The sequence below is a fragment of the Caenorhabditis remanei genome, chromosome V (genome assembly GCF_010183535.1).
Source record: "Caenorhabditis remanei strain PX506 chromosome V, whole genome shotgun sequence".
NCBI lineage: Eukaryota > Metazoa > Nematoda > Chromadorea > Rhabditida > Rhabditidae > Caenorhabditis > Caenorhabditis remanei.
The window spans coordinates 18,143,233-18,164,476 of NC_071332.1; the positions used below are offsets into that span (position 1 = coordinate 18,143,233).

At 38.1% G+C, this 21,244-nt stretch overlaps 5 protein-coding genes across 5 annotated transcripts; all 5 read right to left on the minus strand.

Moving 5' to 3' along the window:
- Positions 1-3,839: 3,839 nt before the first annotated feature.
- GCK72_020973 (uncharacterized protein) lies at positions 3,840-7,268 on the minus strand (the record flags this gene model as incomplete). Its single annotated transcript, XM_053733916.1, has 5 exons — positions 3,840-4,111; positions 4,156-4,269; positions 6,650-6,904; positions 6,959-7,109; positions 7,161-7,268. 5 exons carry the CDS (start codon positions 7,266-7,268, stop codon positions 3,840-3,842), a joined length of 900 nt encoding a protein of 299 aa, XP_053582829.1.
- Positions 7,269-8,430: 1,162 nt separating this feature from the next.
- Positions 8,431-9,685, minus strand: GCK72_020974 (uncharacterized protein; the record flags this gene model as incomplete). Its single annotated transcript, XM_053733917.1, has 4 exons — positions 8,431-8,708; positions 8,756-9,277; positions 9,382-9,538; positions 9,587-9,685. The coding sequence occupies 4 exons, from the start codon at positions 9,683-9,685 to the stop codon at positions 8,431-8,433; spliced, it is 1,056 nt and encodes a 351-aa protein (XP_053582830.1).
- Positions 9,686-10,561: 876 nt separating this feature from the next.
- On the minus strand, positions 10,562-11,461 carry GCK72_020975 (uncharacterized protein; the record flags this gene model as incomplete). The annotated part of the gene is made up of 4 exons (XM_053733918.1): positions 10,562-10,705; positions 10,750-11,012; positions 11,071-11,224; positions 11,273-11,461. 4 exons carry the CDS (start codon positions 11,459-11,461, stop codon positions 10,562-10,564), a joined length of 750 nt encoding a protein of 249 aa, XP_053582831.1.
- A 1,076-nt stretch (positions 11,462-12,537) lies between these two features.
- GCK72_020976 (uncharacterized protein) lies at positions 12,538-14,630 on the minus strand (the record flags this gene model as incomplete). Its single annotated transcript, XM_003100566.2, has 6 exons — positions 12,538-13,014; positions 13,065-13,136; positions 13,187-13,779; positions 14,220-14,279; positions 14,377-14,445; positions 14,579-14,630. The coding sequence occupies 6 exons, from the start codon at positions 14,628-14,630 to the stop codon at positions 12,538-12,540; spliced, it is 1,323 nt and encodes a 440-aa protein (XP_003100614.2).
- Positions 14,631-15,349: 719 nt separating this feature from the next.
- On the minus strand, positions 15,350-16,943 carry GCK72_020977 (uncharacterized protein; the record flags this gene model as incomplete). Its single annotated transcript, XM_003100575.2, has 3 exons — positions 15,350-15,739; positions 16,190-16,255; positions 16,908-16,943. The coding sequence occupies 3 exons, from the start codon at positions 16,941-16,943 to the stop codon at positions 15,350-15,352; spliced, it is 492 nt and encodes a 163-aa protein (XP_003100623.2).
- Positions 16,944-21,244: the final 4,301 nt, after the last annotated feature.

Consider the following 21,244-nt stretch of genomic DNA (forward strand, 5'->3'; position numbering starts at 1 on the left):
AAGGCGCACGGAATTTGTTCGGATGGGTCTCATAGTTAGAGTGACGTGTCGAAAATAGTGTTGATCGAAATTTTCGATGAAAACCTAAATTTTTGATGCCGAAAATTTCGAACAAAAATCACGAAAACCGAAAAAGTTGCAAATTATTTCCGAAAAAACCGGCATGACATGACTTTCATTTCATTTCGAAAACCGAAAAAAAAAATTTTTCGGTTTTCGAAAAAAAAAATTTCCGAAAACCGAAAATTTTTCGGTTTTCGGTTTTTCGGAAATCGTGTCATTCCGACATTTCGGTTTCCGACACGTTTCGGAAAAAAGTCAACGGTTTTCCGAAACGAGATGGCCTAGAAAACTCCGCCCGTGTACTTCACGAGGACAATTCGTGTACTTCACGAGGACAATTTGTTTGTTGTGAATTTTTCATTATTTTTTTTTTCAATTTTGCGCTTTGTTTTCTAAATTTTTTTTATTTTTCTGTACAATTATATGATTTTCAGAAAAAAAGAAGAAAATTTGCGAATAATTAATGTATTTTTACAAATAATTAATGTTTTTTTTGTATTTTTACATTATTTCTCCGATTATATGTTTTCCGAAAATCATATAATTCCACAGAAAAAAAATTTAGAAAACAAAGAGCAAAATTAGAGAAAAAATTAATGAAAAATTCACAACAAACAAATTGTCCTCGTGAAGTACACGAATTGTCCTCGTGGAGTACACGGGCGGAGTTTTCTAGGCCATCCCGTTTCGGAAAACCGTTGACTTTTTTCCGAAACGTGTCGGAAACCGAAATGTCGGAATGACACGATTTCCGAAAAACCGAAAACCGAAAAATTTTCGGTTTTCGGAAATTTTTTTTTTCGAAAACCGAAAAATTTTTTTTTTCGGTTTTCGAAATGAAATGAAAGTCATGTCATGCCGGTTTTTTCGGAAATAATTTGCAACTTTTTCGGTTTTCGTGACACGCATTGATATATATTTTTTCGATTTCCGGAACAAAAATTTCCGAAAACCGTGTCAACACGTCACTCTACTCATAGTTGAAATCATGAAAACCGCTGTAAAAATATTTAAAACCGCAGTAGAATACGGTTTTCACCTATTTCAACTACGAGACCCATCCGAACAAATTCCATGCGCCTTTAACACCCTACGGCGACAGACTGTGAATTTATAATAAGGACTATGCTGAGCTAACAGATCAATGACAAAATGAAAAAAAGGAGATAATGTCCAGGAGTTAGGCAACTCACTCGAATTAAAGCAAAATTTACAAGAACAACAACATGATTAACATTTATTTCAACAATTGACTATATTAATAACTTTGAGCGCAATTTTCAACTGTGTCGCTTCTGGAAGATTGTTAAAACTGTTCGTAGAAATCACGTATTTGAGAGCCCAGTTATTCTTTTTCGCTACGGACAAACCATCTTCGAGAAGGTCATCTAGTCCATATTTACCGCCGATCAGAATTTTATCAAAACAACGAATGTTACTCGGAATCAGAATAAGTTCAATATATGGCTTGACACCAGGGAGCATGAATCGATCGGCGTATTCCAATAGTTTTCTGCAGGCGTTAGCTGAAAACTTTTTTTATTTTAAGTTGAACCGTCGAAAATTACCTTTTGGCTTGATTGGATTCGGTTGGACAAGACTCAAAAGTGTAGCGAATTCTTTATATTTGACGTCTTCAATCGGAATCTCTGTCATCGATTTTTCCTTGAATTCTCCATTGAAAAGGGTGTTGAAATAGTCGGAATGGTAGGAGAGAAGCTGAAAATTTGACATCTTTGGAAGGGAAAATTGTATATTTTTGTATTTACCGCTTTGTTAACATGCAACTTTTTTCCCTCGACAACCAGAATCGCATCAGTTTTGTCCGATGGAGCGAATGTTGACTCGTAGATACTTACAACTGGAGTTGCTGACATTTTTACCTGAAATAATCAATTAAGAAAAGAATAAAACATGTGAAAATCGGTTGAAATTCCAACAAAAACCAGACGAAAATATTTAATTTTTCAAAGATGAGCAATGACGGTGTTTGCGTACTTTATGGGCCTATTCTTGACAAGCGAAAAACGTTTTTCGCTGCTTTTTTTTCGACTCACGGAACCAGAAAATCAGCGAAAAACTCTTAGTTTTTCGCTGATTTTTAAACGTTTTTCGCTGGTGTTCTTACCGTTCGCTTCGAGACCTGCGGTGTCGAAAAAGGCATGTGCCAGCGAAAAATAGTTTTTCGCTGATTTCCTTTTCTCGTGAATTGGAAAGAAATCGAATCGAAAAAAAAGCAGCGAAAAACGTTTTTCGCTTGTCAAGAATAGGCCCATTAGGAACTACAGTACCTCCGATGTTATTCGGAAATGGAAAAAGCTTTTTAAGTTCGAGCAGAACATGGTTCGGACAATAGAAAATGATTGGAAATTATCGAAAAACTGGAAGAATAAATAAGTATACAGATATTTTGGAGTGGGTATTGCCTCGTAGATACTCAAGACAGGCGATTCCGCTGAAAAAACTGAAATTTTTCTCAAACTGATTTTTCAGATTTTCAGCGAATCGGTTATGCACAAGCCTTTCATCACGCATTATATTATAGAATAATGTTAAATAAGAGATAATGTGCAGTAGTTAGGCAACTCTCTTGAATTAAAGCAAAATTTACAAGAGCAACAACATGGGTATATTTATTTCATCAAAAATCAATCATCTTGACTGCAATATTCAACTGAATCGCTTCTGGAAGATTCTTAAAATCCCTAAAAGAAACAATTTCTTTGAAACTATAGCCTCCACTTTCCGTTGAGGACAAGCCATTGTCGAGTAGATCGTCTAGTCCATATTTACCGCCGATAAAAATTTTACGATGACAATAAATGTCACTTGCAATCAAAACACATTCAATATATGGCTTGACACCCGGGAGCATGAATCGATCGGCAAGTTCCAATAGTTTTGCGCAGTCTTTTGCTGAAAGTTTTCTTTTTTTTAAAGTTGAACCGTCAAAAATTACCTTTTGGCTTAATTGGATTCGGACCGACAAGACTCAAAAGTGTTGCGAAATCCTCAAAATCGACATCTTCAATTGGAATCTCTGTCATCGATTTTTCCTTGAATTCTCCATTGAAAAGGGTGTTGAAATAGTCGGAATGGTAGGAGAGAAGCTGAAAATTTGACATCTTTGGAAGGGAAAATTGTATATTTTTGAAGTTACCGCTTTGTTAACATGCAATTTTTTTCCGTCGACGACCAGAATTGTATCAGTTTTGTCCGATTGAGCGAACGTCGACTCGTAGATACTAACAACTGGAGTTGCTGACATTTTTACCTGAAATGAACAATTTAAAAAAGAATAAAACATGTGAAAATCGGTTGAAATTCCAACAAAAACCAGACGAAAAGTGTTAACTTCTTAAAGATGAGCAGGATGATCCACCGATACCTTAAAATCTATTCAAATCGATTTTTCTCCGGGGAAAAATCGGAAAAAAACCCATTTTGTTTGGTTTTCACCATAGTTGTCAAGGCCCGGCCCGGCTTCAAAAAATTACCCTATTTTTCGACATTTTTTCAATTTTTCATCGATAATGTGACTATTTTTTACAATTTTTCAGAATTTCTTCTAATTCAGAATCATAGTCAAAAATTTGACTTTTTCGCGGAAAAATTCAAAAATTAATAAAAAAATTGAAATTTTAACTTTCGCGCCAGTGAACGGGCCTCGACAACTATGGTCTAAATGTTTTTTAAAAAAAGGAGATAACGTCCAAGAGTTAGGCAACTCACTCGAATTACATCGAAATTGACGAAAACAACAAGATGATCAGAATTTATTTCAGCATTATATTAATAATTTTCAATTGAGTCGCTTCTGGAAGTTTTTTGAAATAGTCCGAAGAAATAATTCCTTTGAAACTATAGCCTCCACTTTCCGTTGAGGACAAGCCATTGTCGAGAAGATAGTCTAGTCCATATTTACCGCCGATCCAAATTTTACCCAAACAACCAATGTCACTCGCAATCAAAATACGTTCAATATATGGCTTGACACCAGGGAGCATGAATCCGTCGGCAAGTTCCAATAGTTTTACGCAGGCTTCAGCTGAAAAATTTCTTTTTTTTTACAGTAGAAATGTCAAAAATAACCTGCTGGCTCGATTGGATTCGGACCGACAAGACTCAGGAGTGTGGCGAAATCTTCAAAATTGACATCTTCAATCGGAATTTCCTGCACACAGTCTCCCAGCCTCCGAAAACGAACTGCAAGGAAATTTTTGATCTACCCTCATGAAACGAAAATTATGAGAAATTAGCAGGTCTACAAATTTATTTTTTGATTTTTAGAATAAAGCTCCAAGTCAGGAATGATAAATTCAAGTTTTAGAATTATTCTGAGAGCATTATCAACCCATTCAATCCAAAAAATCCTGGTTCTATATATTATTACAAGCTGAATATACATTTAAAAAACGATCTCCAGATAATAAATAGCTCAAATTTTACTTTATTTCACCTACAACGACTTCAAATTTGTATTTTCGAGATCTGTTAACTTCTACAGTAACCTCTAGCCCTTTTCGATTTCCAGAATTTTTCAGTTATTCAACTATACCAACTGGAAGAACGAATTAATCACGAAACAAAAAAGAAGTCGAGTCACACTCCTTAGCAGAGCGTTTCTGTCCGAATAAGTAGTAAGCAATTGAAACAGATTCATGAAAAAAATCAACGTTTCAATTTTTTTTTCAGTTTCAAAAAAAACATGTTTTGATGGACATTGGCAGTACTGCATTTTCAGCATTTAAGAACAAATTTGCAACAGAACTGAAACATGAAAAAATACTCAAAAACATTTAAAAAACAATTTTTAATCGACAGAATATTAATTTAATTTAATCCGAATAAACGGATCAACTGGGCAAAGCATAAGTATTGAAAACATGTAAAACCGTTATAAATGTTCTTCAAAAACATCAAAACATCATTACACAACTAATATAGGTGATTTGGAGGAAAACGCTAACATTTTCTTGGACTTTATGTTGGGTGTTATTATTGTTTAGTGAACATTTTATCAATGTTTTCGAAAAATATCCGAGTGCCACACCATCGTTAGTCGGTTGGATTGGAAGCGAATCCAATCATCATTGCGAATCAATTTAATGAAACGGGGAAGAATGAAAATAAATTCCAACTTTTGTTATACAACACAACAAGTGTCAACCATTGTCATTTCAAGGGGACGAATAAACAACCAAAAATTTCTGAATCAGTGGCAAGTTAAAATTTTTGAAAAACAGTGAACAGTGTTTGACTTTTGTGACATTTGTAATACTTTTGTATGAAAAACAACATTTTCGGTTTAGTGAATCTACAGTACGACTGCAAGTGTTGCAATTTTTGAATGAAAACCTTTCAATAAAAAACTTCGTATTATTAACCAGCCTGTCTCCCCCGCCTTCGGCGGTTGAGCCGGCTGATCTCTCTTCATTCACGTGGTCATTGACTTTTGAATGTGCCCGCATGTCCGAGTGGTCTATAGCGGCGGTCGTTGTCCAAAGCACGCCAGTTCGGTTTTGCCCGCTGGCTCAGTTTCTCTTCTCTTTCCAAAACCGCTGCGGACAGTGCCTCAGACAACGCCCACTTGTCTTTTATATACAAGAATGATAGGCCGAAAAGGCAATTTTTCATATTGATTTCGGAAAAATCTACGGGATTTGTTCATTTCTCTACATTATCCAACGAATGTTAGCTCAAAACGTGCTCCGGGGAGTTGTTCACATTTCTGTAGGACGGTTTTTCAATTTGCTCATTAGTTTTCGAGAAATCGATCAAATTCTGTATTTTTTTCAATTTTTTGTTATTTTCTCGAAAACTAATGAACAAATTAAAAAACCGTCCTACAGAAATGTGTAAAAATCTCTGGAGCACGTTTTGAGATATCATTCGTTGGATAATGTTGAGAACTGAACAAATCCCGTAGATTTTTCTGAAATCAAAATGAAAAATTGCCATTTCGACCTGAAAAAATATATAAAACCAGGATTTTTTGGATTGAATCGGTGGATAATGCTCTCAGAATAATTCTAAAACTGAAAATTTCTTACTTCTGACCTTGAGCTTCACGCTAAAAATTATAGAAATAATGTTCTAGACCTGCTAATTTCTCAAATTTTTCGTTTCATGAGGGTAGATCAAAAATTTCCTTGCAGTTCTTTCTCGGAGTCTGGGAGACTGTGCTGCATCGATTTTTCTTTGAATTCCCCATTGAAAAGAGTGTTGAAATAGTCAGAATTGAAGGAGAGATGCTGAAAATTTGACATATCCGAGAGGGAAAATTGTATATATTTGTATTTACCGCTTTATTAACATGCAACTTTTTTCCGTCGACGACCAGAATTGCATCAGTTTTGTCCGATTGAGCGAATGTTGACTCGTAAAAACTTGTACTTGACATCGTCACCTGCGAATTTCTTTAGAAAGGCAGAAGAAAATGAGCAGAAATCGATTATGCTTTTAAGTTTTCAGATTCTTAAGTATGAATAAGACTGAAACATGTCAAATTGATAAACAATACAACAAGAAGAAAAAAAAGAAACATCATTCATTCATAGAAATCAGTTTTTTAAGCTCAGGACACGAGAGAGGACAGCTACTTTAACTTTATCGGAAAGTGACTGATATCTTGAATAGCTTTTCATATTATAAAATCTATCATCTTCGGTGAATTCGGAAATTCCTTGATCAAAAACTTTTTTCATTTCATATTTATCGCCAATTCGAACTTTATCATAACGATCCATGTATGAATTAGCGAGGAAAAGGTCCAATGGAAATTTGACAGTTGGAAGAAGAAATCGATCAGCCAATTCCAATATTTTCTCAGCATTTTCTTCTGAAAATAATAATTGTTATATTGTATGAACCCCTAGGCGTTTTAAACTCTCACTTTTTGGACAAATTGGTTCTGCCTGAAGAAGACTCAAAAGAGTAGCAAAATCTTCGAATTTGACATCTTCAATCGGAATTTCTGGCATCGATTTTTCCTTGAATTCACCATTGAAAAGGGTGTTGAAATAGTCGGAATGATACGAGAGAAGCTGAAAATTATAATTTCGAAGAGATTTTTGTTTGAAACATCTGACACTCACCGCTTTGTTAACATGCAACTTCTTTCCCTCAACAATCAGAATTGCATCAGTTTTATCCGATTGAGCGAATGTTACCTCGTAGATACTGATTGTAGGGGTTGCTGACATTTTTACCTGAAATAAACGTTTTAAAAATAAAGAAAACATTAGAAAATCAGTGAAAATTTCAGCAAATTCAGGCGAAAGAAATAAATAATTTTTCAAAGATGAGCAATGACGGTGTTTGCGTACTTTAGAAACTACAGTACCCCAGAGATACCGTAAAAACTGTAATATAGGCACATGCGCCTCTATTTTTCAACCCCCTTCCGGAAGTGCGCCTCTATTACAGGGGCGCCTCTAATAGAGGGTGCGGCTCTATTTTTGAACCTGTTCGTTTGGCAATTTTTTAAACTTTTAATTCATCAATCTTCAACCTAACTAACATTTTCTCTGACAAAATTACACAAAAACCCCAAACTTTGCAGTACTTCGAACGAAAAAAAGGGTTTTATTTTGTATTTTTCACGAACTTCGAAAAATAATTATTGAAATCCAGAAAAACATTTCGAACATATTAAGGGGGCGCCTCTATTAGAGGGTGCGCCACTATTATTCAAAGCGCCTTTTAAGGTGCGCCTCTATTAGAGGGGCGCCTCTAATAAAGGGGCGCTTCTATTACAGTTTTTACGGTTATTCAAAGTCAAAGAAAAGCGGTAAATAAATATTCGCTTTGAGAAAGTTATTTAAAAACGAATTTTACCTCGTAGATGATTAAAAGTAGATCTTCATTTTTGTAGTTGACAACTTTTTTGTACGGAAACTCCCTAGAGAGTTATGGTCACTTGAAAACGACAGCTCAAAAATAGCACTATTTTGCGCTGAAACGGGACGATTTGAGGGACAATTTACTTTGTCGATATCAGTGTGTGCTTCCGAAAAATATTTGTTTTAAATATTGAAATCGAAAGATTTTTCGAAAGATTTTTTCGAAGATTTTTCGAAAAATGTTTCAAAATAATCTGGGGTTTTTGGAAATTTATTTAAGTTTCTAGAAGATTGTGGATATTTTGGAAGAAATCTGGAAACAATAATTTCGCTTGAGAATATACAGTTTAGCATTCCGAAGCACATTTGTGTTTCGTCCTCGTTTAAAGAAATTGTGTTTTTTACAGCTTCATTCAATTGAAATAAAAATAATATATACCAGAAATAGAAATATCATAAGAGTACAATTACACCAGTTTTATCTTCATCACCAGTCACGAATGAAACCGATTCCCGCTATCCGTCATTCCTTCATCCTCAAAATTCGGCAAAGGATTTGGAATTTGACTTTATCAGAAATAGTTGTATAGCTTGTATTCAATTCCATCTTAGAAAGAACATCGTCTCCATTAAACTCCATGATTCCATTATTCAACAGGTTCTCCAATTGATGCTTCTCGGCAATTCGAATTTTCTCGAATCGATCCATATCACTTCCAATAATGAATTGTTCCAAGTATGGCTTGACAGCAGCTAGCTGCAATCGATCAGCCATTTCCAGTAGCGTTTCAACGTTAGTCACTAAACATGTATACATAATTTTTCCAATTAAATAATATTGGACCTACAAGTCTCTTCTTTGGTTGAAGCACTAGTTTCCACTGGATCCACTTTGGCTGGTACTGGCTCAGCAAGGTTTGCGACCGCAGACTGTTCCGTTATCTTGCTCGAGTTGTCCACTGTTGGAAGATTCAGTTCTAGAGCACTTTGGCTATTTTCCAAAAATGACGTCAATGCTTCAGTTGTTGATTTTCGCTTGTTTTCTTCTTCAGCTTGCATGTGATTTAATAGCCAGTTCCTAGCAAATTTCATAGTGTCCTTATATTCTTTCTTTTGCTCTTCGGTCATGTTCTCGCAGAAACTTAGAGACTTCTTTTTTCTCGCCTCTTTTTCCGGGTCTCTCAACATTACCGACCCGCCACGAATAAATTGGCTGCTTCCACTGGTTCCTTGTTCATCAATGCTGACAGCTGGTAGGAGTTGTTCACATTCTTTTGAGTTGTGAAATTGAAGACCAATATTCGGAACAGGGTCTTTGGGAACAATCCAATATGCTCGAGGTGCAGGAGCAGAAGGTTCAGAGGTAGGGTCTAAAAAGAATAATAATATAATCTTTCGGAAATTTTGGTTGGGCATTTTTTTAAATTCACAACTTTGTACAACATGAATGTCGTGTAGGAATAGAAGCTGTTACCTGTCATAAACTCTGGGACATGCTCCTGGTGTGCTAACTCCGACGGTCTCCCCTCATCACTTGTTGCATCAACCTTGTTTCCGTTTTTTCTCAACTGAACAATGTAAGGGAACCCTGGAATTTGCACTGCACCCATTCGCATCAATTGCTCGACTTTCTGAAATTCAGAAAAATGTTTTCACCGATATTATGAATCCATGCTTACCTTCTCTTTTTCGGTTGGAGCATTAATTTCCACTGGACTTACTTCGGCTGGTATAGGTTCGGTGAAGTTAGCAAGGTTTGTGACCTCGGATTGTTCCATCTCGGTTGAAAGATTCAGTTCTAGAGCACTTCGACTCAGTGTGCTCCACCGGGATTTTAAAACTAGTGAAAACCGGTTTTTCATGAAAAAACCGGTGAAAATATTCACCGGTTTTCACCGAAATTCACCGGTGTTTCACCGGGGAAAACCCGGAGAAAACCGGTGATCACCGGGTTTTCCCCGGGGAAACACCGGTGAAAAAACCGGTGTTTCCCCGGTTTTCACCGGTTTTCGCCGGAGTTTTTTTGAAATTGGTAGCACACAACCAGACATTTCAAAACTGGACATTTCGTAACCGGACATTTCGAAGCCGGACATTTCGCAACCGGGCGTTTCGAAACCGGACGTTTTGTAACAGAAAACTTCGAAACCGGACGTTTCGCAACCGGGCACTTTGCAACCGGACGTTTCGCAACTGGACGTTTCGCAACCGAATGACACTTCGAAAAAAAAAATAATGCCGGTTGCGAAACGTCCGGTTTCAAAATGTCCGGTTGCGAAACGTCCGGTTTTTAAGTGTCCGGTTGCAAAACGTCCGGTTTCAAAGTGTCCGGTTTCGAAATGTCCTGTTTCAAAATGTCCGATTGCAAAATGGCCGGTTGCTGTTATGTTCGTTCACGTTGAAGTGTTTGCATCATCAAAAAAACCGGTGAAAACCGGTGAAAACCGGGGATTCCCCAGGGAAAACCGGGCACCGGTGAAAAATGAAAACCGGGGAAAACCGGTTTTTCAATTTTGAACACCGGGGAATTTCGGTGAACACCGGTTTTCGCCAAACTTGACTCCGGTTTTTATTTTTATAAAACCGAGAAAAACTTCACCGGTGATTATAACGGTTTTCACCGGTGAAAAAAAACCGGGTTTTCGCCGGTTTCTTTACCGGTGGAGCACACTGCTTCGACTGCTTTCCAGGGATGCCGTCGATGCTTCAGTTGTTGATTTTCGCTTGTTTTCTTCTACAGCTTGCAGGTGATTTAAATATCTTTCTATAAAAGATTCAATTTTTCCCGGCGTTTGCAACTAAAATAATCTAGACTTTGAGACATAATAATAATATAACTCACATCTGCTTTGTTCATAATGTTCTGATATTGTTTCTTTTGCTCTTCGTTCCGGTTCTCACAGACACTTTGAGACTTCTGCGTTCTCTCCGCTCTTTTCGACATTATGAACCTATCCGACCCGCCACGAACTAAGTGGCTACTTCCACTGGTTCCCTGTTCATCAATTTTGATAATTGGTGCAGGACATTCTCTATTTGAGACGGGGATTTTTGGCACAGTCCAACATGCTCGATGAGCCGGCGCAGGTGACATAGAGGTAGGGTCTGAAATGAATATTAATAGAATGCAGCACAAAAGCCGTATAGAAATTTAAGTGGTTACCTGGCATAAGCTGAACATATTCCTGATGTGCTAACTCCGAAGAGTTTCCCTCATTACGCGTTGCATTAATCGTTTTGCCGTTGTTTCTCAACTGAAAAAAGTTAGGCAACCCTGGAATTTGCACTGCCCCCATTCGTTTCAATCGCTCCAGTTTCTGGAATTTAGAAAATAGTTTACACAAATGACATAAATCGATACTTACCTTCTCTTTTTCGGTTGAAGCACTAGTTTCCACTGCATCTACTTTGGCTGGTAAGTTCAGCAAGGTTTGTGACTTGCTCGAGTCGACCGCTGTTGTAAGATTTAGTTCTGGATCATGTTGACTGTTTTCCAAGGATGACGTCAATGCTTCAGTTGTTGATTTTCGCTTCTTATCTTCTACAGCTTGCATGTGATTTAAATATCTTTCCCTGAAAGATTCAATCTCTCCTGGCGTTCGCAACTAAAATAATCTAGACTTTGACACATAATAATAAACTAACTCGCATTAACTTTGTCTTCTGGGTTCTCTCTGCTGAGAGACTTCTGGGTTCTCTCCGCTCTTTCCGGCATTATGAACCTAACCGACCCGTCACGAGCTAACTGGCTGCTTCCACTTTTTCTGTTTGAATTGCTTTAATAATTCACTCCTCGCCGTTATCTTCTTCGAAGACAAGCAATTTCGCATGCGTTTAACAAATTTTTATGTTTCCTCTGCAAATATTAGTCTTTTTCAAACCATTGATACTGATAGCGAGTAGTTAGGAACTGAAACCACTTATTTTTGACATTGGTGCAACATTTTCTCATCGCTCAAAATGATTGTGCGCGCATTGGTCATGCTCATGCCAATTTCAAATGTTGAGGGAGTAATCTAAAGGTACACAACCCTGCGAGCACATCACTTTAAACTTGCGAAACAACTTGCTCACTCTTAAAGTTTCTTGGTCGCATCTAGAAGTTATTCGCTACTTTACTTAGCATTTCTGGAATTTTATTTAGTTAGTTAGGCTGAGAAAATGGACGATTTATATTTATACCACTTTTGAAACGGAATTGAAAATTAAAAACGAATATTTCGTATAAAAACTGAAATTGCCTTCTCAGTGCTGTGCCCTCCGCCCATCCAATTCTTTAAGAGAGATAGATAAAATAATATCAGAAAAGGCGCCGGAGGCACGACATTATTTTAAGAAGACAGCTGAAAAATAGCACTATTTTACACTGAAATTGGTCGATTTGAGGGAGAAATTACTTTTTCGATATGTAACTCACTAGAAAGTGCTTGTACAAAAAAGTCGTCAACTACAAAAATAGAGTTCTACTCTTGATCTGTAGGATCCATTAAAAATCTACTTGATGGGACAATAAGTATAACCATGACCCACTCTCAAAGTCGGACCTTTTCAACTAAAAAAACCAAAACTAAATATACTTTTGAGTGTCCGCCCCCAATTTATTCAAAAACTCATTAAATTATAAAGAAGTTCACATAATCGAGCAACACGGATTCTTCTTCTTCTCCATCGCCTTTTTTTCCTCCTCCATCCGGCTTAACTGTTCCATCTTTTGATTCTCAATCTTCCAATCTTCCTTCCTCTGATCCGACAAGAATTTCTCAGCCTTCTCAGTCGCCTCCTCCAACGTCCCCGAAGTAAAAAGGAACTTTGCAAACCCGGCATTCCGACTCAAAACTCGGTGTCTCGCCTCCATCTTCTCCCATATAACATCTTCTTTTTCTTCTTTTTTATTCGGGTCTCTTGGGTCACGCCTATATTCTTTCGCAAAAACTTTCTCCCAGAACTCAATATTGTCCGCCTCGCTTCCAAGTGTCTTGTTATAGTTCTCCTTGTTCTGAACAAACTCTCTGACATCTGATTCTGGTTCAAAAACTCGATGTGTTCCGTTGTCATTGTTCACCAAGGTTTCGCCCCAGACCTCTCTCCATTTTTGGTAGTTTCGAGTCTGAAAATTTCGATGATTATAGAATATACATAGTTGCGCCCATAACTTACAGATTTATGAGCCAACTTCATTCTGTAAAACTTCATAAACTCAGATGTATTGGGATCGGTTGTTTTATTGTTCTGAAATTTGAGAAAAGGGAGATTTCAAAAGTCTTCTAGACCTCACTCACCACCGGTTCTCTATTTCTTTTCGCTCTTCTTATTTTGCTTATTTCGTCCTCCCTCAACTTTATCTTTTTCTCAATATCATCCGTCAAATACAGCTGCTTTTCTCGTACCACCCATTTAGTCTCAGTCTCCACACCCTTCTTCTGATGCTTGATTTTCAGAAATCCCTCAGGACGGTCATAATTGTAAAAGGCAATGTCGATTGGTTTCTGTAAATCCTCTTCATTACTGGGTTTGTTTTGGTCTGTGACTACCTTTGGATACTTCAATCTACGTCGCTTTTCGGCATTTCTTTCATACTCAAGATAATGTTTTGCATCCTCATTTCCTCTATCCCACGTTCTGATCGTCATACTACAAGATTCCCCCGGTCCCAACTCATAGCAACCGTACGCCGCCCCAGGTGTCACTCCTTGTTGTCCACTTGATTTGGCACCCTTGAAATCCACCAAGAAGTAATAGGAATCGAATTGACCACGAAGGGTTTGAGTGTCTTCAGTCGGATTCTTGATGGTGACTTCGAGTGGTTCCGGATATGGAACAACTAGTTTCCCTGGGCTGATTTCCAGCAGGAATGGTGCGTCGGGAAGGGTGGCTGAAAATTTTTTGTTAAGAGAAACATAAAATTCTAGTCAGACACTTGGCATGGCGAAATTTCAGCATTACAGTATACTGTCACGCGGAACTCGGACAATGGCGGCTGTTAAGCTTGACGCCTTCACAGCAAGGCGGAAACGCGCTCCGTTGCACAACAGCGCCAAAAAAGACTTGGCTGGGCGCGAAGTTCGAATTTAACGTATCTTTGCCGTTTCCTTCAATTAAAACCGCGACGCGCACGCAACGAGACTCGGAAAAAAATTCAAATCGTTTTGTTGCGGACCTTACGCCTCGCACCCCCGTGCGCTCTTTTTCAACGGTGTCTCACAAGAAACGACAGATTTCGGTGCTGAAAATGCATGAGACGTTTTGAAACCATATTTAGCTCAAAACGTCCGATTCCCGAACGTCCCAATACCCACTAATCCCAAAACTCACACTTCTCCGGTCTTTTGTTACTGCTCGAGGTCTCAGTAGGCTTGACAGATTTTGTGGCGGCTGAAAAAAAATGTTCGGATGGTTCCAGTTGCAAAACGTCTCGGTTTCGAAACGTTCCGAAACCAATTCAAAAATGTTTGCGTTAGAGCGCACTTACATTTCTCTCCTATCTTCTTTCCGTCCTTCTCGTCGGTCTCTTCAGACGTCTTTGGGGAATCCGGTGCCGCTGGAATTATTGGGAATTTGATAATGTGCTCTATTGACAAAAAGTGGTGTAGTTCACGTGGACTACACGACAAGATAATCAATGGAGCGCACTTGCTCCTTCCCCCGCCGATACTCGGCTAGCCCCAACTCACATTTCTCTGCGATGCCTTTGCTTTTGAGATCGCCTTTCGACTTTTCTGACATCGTTCAAGAGTTTTTATCTTTTTTCGATGTGGGAATAAATTTTCTAGAGGAAATTGGTTTTTTCTTTTCTATTGGAACCAATCCACGTGCAAGGTCAATAACTTTTTTCCGTTCTGGTTGGCGTGAAACCGAGACAGTTTTAAAGCGCGCCTTTTTTCACTGAATGTTCAACTAACAAACGCGCCCGCTGGGGTTACGGTAAGCTTTTGGCACCAAGTCAACGAGAATGCTCCGTTATTTTTGTACGCGACGCAACCGCAGCGCCTCCTCAATGCCAGAAAAAAGACAATTTCACCGGTATTCCAAAAATATGGATGGATTATATGGGTGGACTCAGAATTTTTGGGGGAACAGAATGTTTATTGAAGCCAGGTCATAAAAATTAGTCCACATCGGAGTTGAGCAGAATTCCGCCTCGCGCTTCCCGCCCAAAAGTGTTTTATTCCGCTTTTCGCCTTCCGCCATTTCAAAAGTTGCTTCTCAACAATGCCGTTTTGCCATTGTGCAACTAGGACACTTCGCAACTTTCCCGGTTTCTATTTTTCGACCACCGAGACGTTTCGAAACAAAAGTTTCCAATGATATATGTAATATCCAAAGCCACGCACACTTCCCTAGTTAGAAAAAATCGAATCGAAACTTTCTCCAAGTTCAAAAGTAGATAAAATCCAGCCCCCCCAATTCATTCAATTCATTCACAACCAAGTACAAAAATGATTTCAGCAAATTGAGCAGCACGGATTCTTCTTCTTCTTCTTTTCCTCCTTTTTCTCTTCTTTTTTCTCCACTTTTTTCTCCTCCTCCTGCTTCACTGGCTGCACAATTTCACACGCCGTCTTCAACTCTTCTTCTTTCTCTAACTCTTCTTTCTCCTTCTTCTTCTTCTGCTCTTTCTCAATGTATAACTCGAAATTTTTCACATCTTCCTTCCTCTGATCCTCTAAAACATTGTCCTTCTCGGTTCCAAGTGTCTTGTTATAGTTCTCCTTGTCCATCAAAAATTGCTCAACAGCATAATCTCTTTGGACAGAAAAAACTCGATGCGTTCCATCGTCGTCGTTCCTCAACTGTTCACCCCAACTTGCTCTCCATTCTTGGTGGCTTTGAGTCTAAAAATTTCGATGAATATATTATACAGTACCGTGCAGTAAGCTATACAATTTGGCCTTTTGCAGTTGAAAATGATCAACTTCGAGAGGGAATTACGGTATCACTAATTGTCCTTCAAAGTAAATCATGTACAAACCAGACAAAGCAAATGTAGAGCTTCATTTTTGTAGTTGACAACTTTTTTGTACGGATACTCCCTAGCAAGTTACCTATCGACATAGTAATTTTTCCTTCAAATCGTCCCATTTCATTGCAAAATTGTGAGATTTTTAAGCTGTCAATTACAAAAATAGAGTTCTACTTTTGTTCGGTATGGTTTATACATAATTTACTTTGTGGGACAATCAGTGATACCGTAACACCCTCTCAAAGTTAGTTATTTTCAACTGCAAAAGGCCAAATTGTATAGCTTACTTTGCCCCCCCCCCTCCCTAAAGTCGATAACTTACAGCATTATAAAGCCACTTCATTCTGTAAAACTTCATATATTCCGGTGGATTGGGATCGATTTCGTTCTGAAAATTGAAGTACTGGTTTCGAAGATGTTGTGGAGACGAGACATATGCGGTGCTGTCATCAATCAGAAGTGCCCACTATGAATTCGGTACAAGACTGCTTCCTTATAGAAGCCGCCCCTATCGGTTCTATTTTAGACAGTCCTGGCAGCACCGGAAATTGAAGTCCGTTAAAACGCATTCAAAATCTGGAAGCTGCAGTTTCTATTTCTATTTTATTCAACTATTCAAATATACAGTAAGAGTCACTGGAGGTCAGAAAAAGTCCCTCACGAGACTAAACCTGAGAAAAGGAAACCGAGAAAAAAGGATAATTATAAAGTAGGTGTTGGGCAAGGATGGGAGGGACAATAAAAGAATCAGTACTCAAAATCGTACAATATTATTTACAAGAAGATACTTGAATTCCGATGGGCAAAGGAAATGAGGGACATCAATAGTTAAGGCATTCCAAATTGGTATTACAGTTGAGGAAAAATTAGAGCAATTAGGATTTACACAGATAAGAGACATTGGGCGACGGGAGGAGGAGCTTAACCTGACATGAGTCTCAAGACTAGGAAAATATGAGGCGCCGATTATGTAAAAAAAAAAAATTCTAAAAATTTTTCCGAATATAGATAGCTCCCCTCCACTCAAATCGATAACTTACAGCATAATAAATCCACTTCATTCTGTGAAACTTCATATATTCCGGTGGATTGGGATCGGTTGCTGTTTCGTTCTAAAAAACCAACACCTCAACTGTTCACCCCAACATGCTCTCCATTGTTGATGACTTCCAGTCTAAAAATTTCGATGAATATATTACACAGTACCGTGCAGTAAGAAATACAGCTTGGCTTTTTTCAGTTGAAAATGACCAACTTCGAGAGGGTATTACGGTATCACTAGTTGTCCTTCAAAGTAAATTATGTATAAACCAGACAAAGCAAATGTAGAGCTTCATTTTTATGAATGACAACTATCTGTACGGATACTCCCTAGCAAGTTACCTATCGACAAAGTAATTTCTCTTTCAAATCGTCCCTTTTCAGTGCAAAAACAGCGATTTTTGAGCTGTCCCCTTAAAATGACCATAGCTCTCTAGGGAGTGTCCGTACAAAAAAGTTGTCAACTACAAAAGTGAAGGTCTACCTTTGTTCTGCATGGTGTATACATAATTTACTTTGTGGGACAATCAGTGATACCAATTTTTTAAACTTACAGTACCGCTCAACAGGATATGAACTTTGGTCGTTTTCAGTTGAAAAAGCCTAACTTTGAGAGTGTGTCATGGTAATACAGATTGTCACACCAAGAACATTTTTAATGAATCATATAGATCAAAGGTAGAGCTCCATTTTTGTAGTTGACAACTTTTTTGTACGGACGCTCATTAGCAAGTTACATATCGACAAAGTAATTTCTCCCTCAAATCGACCAATTTTAGTGCAAAATAGTGCTATTTTTGAGCTGTCGTCTTCAAGTGACCATAACTTTCTAGGGAGTGTCCGTACAAAAAAGTTGTCAACTACAAAAATGGAGCTCTACTTTTGGTCTGTATGATCCATTAAAAATCTACTTAATGGGACAATCAGTATAACCATGACCCACTCTCAAAGTCGGACCTTTTCAACGGAAAACGCGAAACAACTTGCTCACTCTTAAAGTTTCTTGGTCGCATCTAGAAGTTATTCGCTACTTTACTTAGCATTTCTGGAATTTTATTTAGTTAGTTAGGCTGAGAAAATGGACGATTTACATTTATACCACTTTTGAAACGGAATTGAAAATTAAAAACGAATATTTCGTATAAAAACTGAAATTGCCTTCTCAGTGCTTTTATAGCTGAATTACACAGTCATTCAAAGTGATAATGCGCACAACATACATAGCTGGCGCGCTTCCCGTTTTTAAAAGTTTTGTGTCGCCTCCCTTTAAATTCTACAGTAACCCGAAATTCAATTAATTGAGCACGGCCTCCAGTGGAGGCCCTCTCAATGCACTGCGCACAGTACTTTGAGAGGGCCTCTGCAGGAGGCCGTGATTGAGCATGCGAGCAAAATTGCCGAGTTCTATGATAAAACGAGTGAATTCGTCGAAAAAAAAGGCGTAGAAGTGAATAGGTGCCCATCAAACTATGATATACCGCTTTTCAACGCCAAAAAGTCAGTTTTATTTTTTTTTTGAGAAACAAAAAACTCTCGAATTTTCAATAAAAAGTGCATTTCTCCTGCTAATTAAGTATTTCCAGTTGCCGTATTGCTATTTTGAATCCTTTCAAGTACTTCTAGACCGAAAAATTAACAAAAAACTGAATTTTTTGAAAAAAGTTGAACTTAAAAATTGATTCAATAATTCCAGTTCTGAATATTATAACACGTATTTAGGCTTAAAATGTTCGCAACAGTCATCTTCATAAATGTTACTTAACGAGAACAAATGAAATCGCTCCAATTTTTCGTATTTCTTCTGAAAATGGCAAAAAATGGTTTTTTCAGTTGATTTTCTTTAAAGTCTTTCAACTTTTTTATTTTTCGACAATGTGAGAGAAGGTTACACTTAAACGATGTATTTTTGTCCGCAGAACATTTGTTACTTCTTTTGAACCAGCGAAAATGCTGAAATTTCGAGAAATCGGTGTATAATCGGTTTTAAGCTGAAAAACGAGAATCGCGCCAGCGATCGTCGCAATCGCGCTCTGTCGCGGATTATCACTTTGAAGGACTGTGAATTAACAATAAAAAAAACTATAAACAACTTATCGAAGTATTTTCGAACTGTGCGCCCCGCCCATCCAATGCTTCATGAAAGATAGATAAAATAATATCAGAAAAGGCGCCGGAGACACGACAGTCATTCATATGTTGTTCACGTGAAAAACTTTCAGTTTTCAAAAAAATTATTGTGTTCTGCAATTTCGGCGGATTCTCCAAATCGTGGATTTCGAAACAACATCATTTGCATTCAATGTTTGACATTTTCACTAAAATTCTGACAGTTTGCTTAATTAAACTATTATTCTTGAAATTAAAAAAACGTGACCACTTCGGAATTACTATCATTTTCAGGCTGAAATTTCGCGACTTAGGAGTTTTTCAGGGTTTTTGAGTATTTTCATAATAGGCATTTTCTTATTTTCCTGTAAATTTTGTCATACAATCTCAAATTCCCAAAATCCGTCTTTAATTTTCAAACTTTGGTACTGAAAATCACATATTTTTTCCTTTTTTTTCGAAAAAAAGAGTATTACCACGTTCTTTAAATTCTTCATTATCATTTTCAAGCTTCTATCTTTCTCAGTCGGTAAGACTAATTACCTGCTCCCCACAGAGAGTGTGAACAATCAGGAAACGAGTTGACACTCTTCAACATCCATGTGGTAGCTAGTAAAGGATGAATGAACTCCTTTAATAGTTACAAATCAGGCAGGGCAGATTAACAGTGTGAGAGAGCATAAAAAACGAGAGGAATAGAGACGAGAGAAATCCGACGAGAGAAAGAACGGAGGGAATAAAGAGAGGGTGACGGCGAGGAAGGAATGAGGATTCGACGGCAGCAACTGACTGGAATCTGAAAGTAGAGAAGGAATCTGAAAGTAGAGAAACGAAGAACGAATCTGAAAGTAGAGAAACGAAGAACACAAGAGATTGGGTGGATTAAGGATTTGTTATATGAGTATTTAATTAGAAGATGAGTTTATCGTCATAAAAAGAGTGAATTTTAGGTGAATTTGGGGCCCTTAGTTGTCACAGTTTTGGTGGACTTTGTGAGTTTTCTAATGAACAGTAGGGAAAGGAAATTCAGAGAAAGGGTGAGAGAGAAGGGAAATTACATTACTCAGTAAAAGGTGAAGAAAATTATGTAAAAAGGGAACGGAAAACGAAGTCCTTGCACACGTTGAGTCCCAGGCTATCTATGCGAACACGCTCCAACGAGAAACTACGTGGAAATGAAATATTTTCACGTATCCTAAAATGTTCTGTAGGAAAATAGATTCTAATGTTCACCGCCACGTATTGCGGACCATGTCTTTTTCAGAGCTCGTTTGCATAGGTAGCCTGGGACTCAACGTGCTTGCAGCGACGCAATCATTTCGAAAGTCCCTCGCACAGCGAACACATCACATGACGAGAGAGAGGAGACGCCACAGAAACGAGGTCCAGCATAGCGCGGATGCAGCTCACCAGACGAGAGAGAAGCAGGAAGCGACTGGTCCGGGGAGAGGAACGACTGGGAATCTGAAAAGGGGGATTAGAAAGATAGAGCTTTGCTCTTTTACTGAAATAGACATATTACAGTGTTTAGATAATATTATATTAGATTCCGACTTGTGGAATCAATAGATTTCACAACAATCCATGGGATATGAAAAGTTTTGAGGGGAACTTTAAAAAGATTTATTTAATAGAAGTATCTTTACTAATAATATTCAACAGATCTGTTTGTAAGTCCGTATGTCGCCGACTCTAGCGCCCTCTGTACTGAACCGTTTGTAATGAAACTTAGACAGGTCGCTTGGAAATTTGTCCCTGATAATGCCCGAACTTTTCTTTTTTCAAAAATGTCAAATTTGACGTCTTCTGGAGACGATACCGATTTCAACGGTAAATGGCGTTGACAAAATGACAAAAGGTGTGTCCCGACAGGGTGGTAGAAGGCTCATCAACCTGATACTACTGACTCGATATTTCTTGACTGCATTCTCGATGGCGCCCCAGCCGCGCGTATTTGGTGTAGCGGTCTACGCAGATGACTCTCACTCATGGGGTGATGAGTTCGTTCCCGCCAGGTCGTAAAAGTTTTTTGGTTTTTTATTTTGATAAGAACATAGACAGGTAGTATATGAAAGTTGTAAATGACTTCGTTACAGTCGAGATCAAAAGGGTTAAATAGGTACCGTTTTTTGGCACTATTCACACTGATAGCAGTTAACAGTAAGAATTTCTTCCGCAGCTTCGCGGGGGAGGGAGGCGGCATCGCCGATCAGTAAAGAACTTTTAAAAG